The sequence below is a fragment of the Malaclemys terrapin genome, chromosome 16 (genome assembly GCF_027887155.1).
Source record: "Malaclemys terrapin pileata isolate rMalTer1 chromosome 16, rMalTer1.hap1, whole genome shotgun sequence".
Classification (NCBI taxonomy): Eukaryota; Metazoa; Chordata; order Testudines; family Emydidae; genus Malaclemys; species Malaclemys terrapin.
In genome coordinates, this window is record NC_071520.1 from 27,388,431 (window position 1) to 27,395,280 (window position 6,850).

General features: G+C 39.6%; 1 protein-coding gene across 2 annotated transcripts; it reads right to left on the reverse strand.

Moving 5' to 3' along the window:
* Window positions 1-418: 418 nt before the first annotated feature.
* VPS29 (VPS29 retromer complex component) lies at window positions 419-6,729 on the reverse strand. 2 transcript variants are annotated; one of them, XM_054006199.1, is made up of 5 exons: window positions 6,580-6,729; window positions 5,580-5,591; window positions 2,430-2,621; window positions 1,538-1,773; window positions 419-846 (listed from the first exon to the last, which is right to left on the reverse strand). In XM_054006199.1, exons 1-5 carry the CDS (start codon window positions 6,580-6,582, stop codon window positions 729-731), a joined length of 561 nt encoding a protein of 186 aa, XP_053862174.1. In that variant the 5' UTR covers window positions 6,583-6,729; the 3' UTR covers window positions 419-728. The 2 variants fall into 2 exon arrangements, with proteins under 2 accessions (XP_053862174.1, XP_053862175.1); XM_054006200.1 differs by lacking the exon at window positions 5,580-5,591 and having other exon boundaries at window positions 6,580-6,728.
* Between the last annotated feature and the right edge of the window lie 121 nt (window positions 6,730-6,850).

Consider the following 6,850-nt stretch of genomic DNA (forward strand, 5'->3'; position numbering starts at 1 on the left):
ACGCTTCATTTTAGCTATTCCAGAATAATTTTGTGCGGCCACTTATTCTAGAATAAAAGTGCCAGTTCCAAAGTGGATTAAACTAATTACAAACAATAAACTCATTCCACCACATAGGGCATATTTCAGAATAGCAACTGCACTCTAAATTCACACCCTACTTTAATTCAGTTTAAGTTTCACGCGTTAGACAAGTCTTTTGCTGTCAAGAGGCTTCAGCTAATTTTTTCCCAAAAATGGATAAATTACTTTAAATTGCATTAAATGTGCAGGTTCTGTAAATGCTATTACCAAAAGTAGAGTACTGTCACAAGCTTATGAATAATTCAGTATATTTCAAAACAATTTCAACTGTTACACGTAGCTTTGCCTTAATGGTTTATCGTTCAAAATAAGTTTTATATAAATAAAACCTGACTGATTGAAAAACAAGTTTATTACAACATTAAAGGTAGTTATTTAACAAGACTGATTGTACACCTAAGGCATTTTGCACCATAACAGGATATTTTACAAGCTGAACCATACATAGAAAACAAGCAAGAGTGTGCCATTGTTTGGAAGCTATGTATTATAAACTAGTTACACTGCTATAGGCTACAAGCAGTTAGCAAGTGTTTAATACTGCAAACAATCAAATATTGCAGACAGTTTGTGGTTCGTGAATGCTCAATTACTTGACTAGAAGGAGAGGGAATGGGATGGTAAAGAGCACCAGAAGATTCATTTTAGGGTTTTTTGTACTCAATTCTTTCTACTTTCACATCATCTCCAATTAGTTGATACACATAGGTAACTACCGTGGAAGCTTGGATATCCATCAGCACAAATGAAGGAATGATGTTGCTGGAAAGAAAAACTGATTGTTAATATCAGGTAATTATAAAACTCCAACATTAAGGAATCTAGCTTTGAGAAATACCTAATGAGTTGCTCCGAAGAATTTGAATTTTATAAGCATGATCTAACAAAAAGTTGGAAAACAAGACTAGATATTTCAACAAACTCATCTTAAGCAAATGCATTTAGAAGGTATTGTAGGAAAATCTTTGACACCAACAGCACAATGTGTTTTGGTTATCTAGCAAATAACCCTAAAAATTAACTCATGCACAGCAGCTGTTTCCTCTGATAATCCCCCAGCAGTGATGTTAACTATCTAGTCAACCTGACAAAGATTTGGAAGGCTTTAGTTATTACTTCCTAGTCTGTGCGCACAGGAAAGAGGCAGCAACAATAAAAACACACACATGCTGAGCAGCTGTTTTCAACCTTTTCTTTTCTAGACCCAAACCTTTGAGAAGTGATACAGAAATGCAATACTGAAGTTTCCAAAAAAAAAAAAAAAACCCAAAAAACCAAATTCATGTTAGTGTGACTAAGGCCTGTTAGTATGTATACGGCTTGAAATAAACATGCATTATGATAACTGGTGTATTAGAACAGTTATTACTGTAAAATTAGTGCTAATGAACAATGATGGGTATGATATAAAAACCTAGGTAAATAGACAACTGTCCAACTTATTTTAACTCACTTCTCCAAGGCACTATAAGCTCCTGTGGCTGACCCGGGGTTGATGTAGAACTTGTTTTCATGCTCAAATGCCTCAAATTTGTGTGTATGCCCTGAAATTAAAATGTCCACATCAAACTGCCTTTGTAGCAGTGCCAGGCTGGCCATATCTCCCCATGGTATAACTTGATGGCCATGGATCAGCCCAATTTTGAACTGCCCAACGGTTACAACTTTCTGTTCTGGATAATTCAGGTTCTAAAAATTAAAAACAAATATACAACATACAGATTACATATACTGAAACAGACTCCATCTTCAAAGGAAATTAAGTTATTTGCTATGTATTCATATCACACAAAAACCTGCTACTCCTGAGAATGAGCTAGAGACCCTCTTCAACTTAAGTTTTTCTTCACTGAAGAATGCAGAAACTTCTAGCAGGAATACCACACCCAGCCAGAAATCAACTGCATCAAAGCCAACTATGTTGCCTTAAAGGTGGCTTATAGAAATATTGAAATAATAAATTTATTATTTACAGTTTCAAAATTAATTTAGAATTACAAAACTGCATCTGACCTAGGAACTTCAACATCTTGACAACAGCGGCTATTTGATGGCAAATAGGTTCAACTATTTTATTACAATGCTTAATCAAATGTAATTAAATAAACCAAACTACATGAATTCAAGAGTCAGCTTTGTCCTTCTTGGGCATGGGGTAAGAACTAGGCTTAAGTCATTTTTACTGGTTATGACTATAGAGTACTGCTTATTTGCTTTTTACCCTGTTCTTTATTAAGTAACTATAACTGTCTCAATTTTGTCCATTTCCTTAAATGGTGTAAAGGGAGTTATAAATAACTCAAGTGTCAGACTGTTTTTAAAAGTCTTTGTAGAGAGGTCATTACCTCATCAAAGTCTCCTCTTACAATGTGAACATCCCCAGCCAAAGTCTTGAGGTAGTCAAAGCTCTCCTTGGTGCAGAGGTTTCCGGTGCAGAGGATGTGCTGGATCTTTCCTGGGACCAGCAGTTTTTTGAACTTAGCTGGGAGGTTGTTGCATCGATGTGGGATGTGAAGGTCTCCTAATACTAATACCAGCTTATCAGGTGTCAAGGACAGGAAAAAGAGATGAGAATTACAGAACCTAACTGGAGCCAATAAAAATCAAGAAGCAAGAAATTTGCAAGCTTGGTTATCTTCAGTTTCACAATTCTGCATTTCTGATGCAAAATTATTGAAAAAAGAACTGAAACTGAGCTTATGCTTGGGATGTGGGTCTCAAAGTGAATGATGTCTCACTCAGAGTGGTACAGAGTGATGCCTTGTCTACACTACAAGGCTTTTGCCAATATAGGTATGGCATTAAAACCCTCTAGCAATAGATGCACTTAATATGAAAGTCCTTGTACTTGTATAATTTATGCTGGTTTTGGGAAATGGCATAACCAATACCAGTACAAGCACAGTTATACTGGTGTAACTGCATCTACAGTGCAGCTTATGTTGGCTGTTCGTAAAAAAGACACATTCCTGTCAGACATAGCTTAAGTGGTAAAATTTAAGTTTAGACCAGGCCTAGGTTATGGCTACTTCCCTTTCATTATTTCAAGTTTCCCTTTACTTCAGTATGTAATCATTTTGTTTTCCTAAAATGAGTTTGCAGTGTGTCTCAGTGTTTAAACTGAATAAAAAGTTTGTCAAAAGCCAAAATAATAAAACATCTTAGCTTCCATTAGACTGTATCAAGTACATCTTTGTCAAAAAGTTGCTTTTAATAGAGCATTGCAAGCTGAACATGGACCAGACCAGAATAGAACTATGAATACATAAAACTATTCAAGGAAACACTCTATGAAGCATGGTAAGTGCTGACAGAGTACAAGTGATGCAATCAACCAACAAGTAATATCTGTTAGTCTATATCTCAAAGCTAGGATGTCACCATTATTAAATAAATCACCTGTACTATCATCACACCTTTAATTTGAATAATTGATTACAAAGGTAGCCTACAATGTAATGTCACAGACTTTTTAAACTTGTTATTTAGGAAACAAAATTAATGCAGACAAAGTATCAATAAGCCAAGCTTAATTTGATTATGCAACAACTGTGTGAAAAGGGTTGTAAAGAAAAAACTGTTACAGGCCACATGGACATCGGATAAAAAACAAGCATTCCTCTTATCCTGATAAATAAGTCAATATACTACTTGTTTTCTTCCAAGTGTAGTGGTGTTGATTTATGGTAATACCAACAATGTAATAACATCGGGCTAGTCTACACTGGCAACGCTTTAATGTGGCTTGTGTAGCCGCGGCAGAGCGCTGGGAGAGAGCTCTCCTGGCCCTAAAAATAAAACCACCTCCTTGAGGGGCATAGCTACCAGTGGTGGGAGCGTAGGTCCCGGCGCTGATGCACTGTCTACACTGGCGCTTTACAGCGCTGTAACTTGCTGGGTGAGTGTTTTTCACACCCCTGAGCAAGAAAGTTGCAGCGCTGTAAATTGCCAGTGTAGATAAGTCCATTGTAAACAAACATATAAGCTGCTCTCCAGACAAATATAAGAGTTAGATATCACTACTTGTAGCTCCACTATGAATTAACCATAACCTTGTCTACATTATAAATTTTGTCCTTTGCATTTTATTCCAGCAACCATGCAGCAGCACTCAACAATGTTAACAGAAGTGCAGATAGGGCTTGGGCATTTTTACCAGTGTTGTGAAAGCCTGCTCAGTGTAAGGGTATGTCTACGCTACCTGCTGGATCGGTGGGTAGTGATCGATCTCTCGGGAATCGATTTATCGCATCTCACCTAGATGCGATAAATCGATCCCCGAACGCACTCCCCGCTGCGAGAGGCGGAAGCAGAGTCGACAGGGGAGCGGCGGCCATCAATCAATCCTGTGCCGCGAGGACGCAAAGTAAGTCAATCTAAGTCGATCTAAGATGCGTCAACTTCAGCTACGCTGTTCTCGTAGCTGAAGTTGCAGATCTTAGGCCTGGTCTACACTGGGGGGTGGGAATCGATCTACCGGTAAGTATCCAAACTATGCAAGAGAGGGGAATATTATAACTCAAAGAATTGGTAAAGTGATACAGAATCTTTAACCTGTGAGCCACCGGTTCAAGTCCAAGTCAGTAGTGATATAAAGCACTTACTACTTCTGGTAGTCTCAGAAATAAGAAGGCCTTCCACTAGTTCCCAGTGGACAGATGGCTTATTACTCCTAAAGATGGTCCCTCCAGCTCAAAAAGGAAGCACAGTGGCAAGACAGTGAAGTTTGCTGGGCCAGTGCCAGTGTTAGTGTTGTACCTGTTCACTAGATGGCCTTCATTCCTCAGGGCTGTTAGGCTTTTCACCAGCACTTTGTTTATATTAAAAATTGGATAGGGCAAGAGAGGGAGAAACTTAAATTCTGGCCTTCCTGTGCTACAAACTTTAAAAAAGTGAGCTAACATACTTGAGCTCCCATATTGTTAGAAAATGTTAAAATTTACATTTTAACAATGTTATACCCTCTACGTACTGATAGCATAACCATCTTAACTAAAACAGTTTTAAAACAATTTCCTAATATGGCCTATTTTGTAGCATAACTGATTTTGATGGCAACAAAACAATATGTGGGGTCTTTAATCAAGTCTTACAAGATTTACATGCAACACTAGCTAGTTACATATGTAACGCCTTCCCCCAAATTATGCTCTGTTAGAGACACTCAACCTCGCTGAATCCAATATGTGCTGATGAATTGAGAGAAACCATTTTAGCCCCTAATTCAGATTCAAGTTTCCATCTATCAAGATAACTTGCTAGACTACAACAAGCAGCATTTTCTGCTGTACTAACTGTATCACATTTATCTCTGATAGACACAACAATCATGACAAAAAGCACATAAGAATTTGGCTTTCAACAGAAATTTAGTTGCGGTCTTGACTATGGATTGGCTAGCAGCTATTCCATAATTCATACCTATTTTAACATTTAGTAACATTGACAAATCATCTACCACCAGTGTTAGCAAGAGCCAAGAGGCGTAAACTTACTCTGTGCCCAGCCTTATTGGAATGAAGAAGTTGATTGCAGACAGGGGCAATGAAAAAACAGGGTGAAACATGAACAATGTTAAAAGAAAGCAACAGAAAAGAAAAAAATAGACATATGAATAGCCAAATGATTTTTTTTAATGTTATGAAAGGAAGTGTTAAAAAATCAGCTTTCCTGAAACTGTCTGAAACAATATTGGAAGACTTTTTCAAGCTGGCACTTCACAAAATATTCATACCACTGGTTGTAACTTTCCAGTGAACCAGTTATTCTTTTGAGTATTTTTCTTCTATCCCAATCTTTTTGAATTTCACATTAGACTGACTTAGTAAACAGTGACTGATCAGAATTTCCCCCCCAAAAAACAAGAATCTCTATTGATGTCAATTTCATGGATTTCTATTCTTCCAAGAAATTGGTCACATATACTTCCAAAAAAGGTTATTCATATAAATGAATACTATTAAAGCAAACAATGTTGAAGATTACATGGTTAATACAAAACAGCATTGAAAAGAAATACAGAGGAACCTTGCTAATTTGCCTAAATGCCTGGGGGCCCAATATGAATTTCTGAACTTGGCATCAAGATGCACGTGAACAAGAGATAAAAAGCCAGGGATTGTGTCATAAACAGTTGCTTAGTTTTAGTTATTCTGTTACTTCGCAGTAAGCGGGTTAGTCTAGATGATGTGTCGAGTTCAGTGTAAAGAACAGCAAGGCCCCGCTACAGAACTGTCCCTACAATTAAAGCTTTGGGACGAGGAGTCCGTTCTCGAGACGGGAGGATTAGCACGGTTCTGCTGTATCGCCGAGGCTAATGTAGCCCCGATCCCAGGGGAGCAGAGACGCCTCTGGCCCAGGAGCGGGATGGGCGGGACGGGGGCCCCGGGGCAACAACGCACTGGGGGTGGGAAGGGGAGCAGGGCCCCGGAGCTGGGCCCTCTCCAGCGGGTCGGGAGCTCCCTCTCACGGCCCCCAGCCCCTGGGGTGGCTCACCATCCTGCTCCACTCGTCACCTCCTTCCCTTCCGCTCCGCAAAGGGCCAAGGAGCAGCGGGCCGTCACGGATTCCGGAAGCCAAGGGCGGTTACAGTCTACGGCAGCGAGAAGGGATCATTCCAAGTCGGTACACACGAGGGCGCGTTCCTTAGCCGTCAGGCCTCGCGCTTCACCCGTCACTGTCAGACCGCGAGGGAGGAGCCTCATCCGGGTTCCTGAGGCGCAGTTGGCCCCGCCCCCCAGCAACTGGCTGGTTTCCCGCCCTTTTG

What these genes read in the sequence shown, in the direction of transcription:
- VPS29 (XM_054006199.1), bottom strand. An exon ending in TAAGAGGAGACTTTGATGAG is followed by an intron (nt 1,774 to 2,429) that starts GTAATGACCTCT and finishes TTTAATTTTTAG; the next exon opens with AACCTGAATTATCCAGAACA. An exon ending in GCTTATAGTGCCTTGGAGAA is followed by an intron (nt 847 to 1,537) that starts GTGAGTTAAAAT and finishes TTTTCTTTCCAG; the next exon opens with CAACATCATTCCTTCATTTG.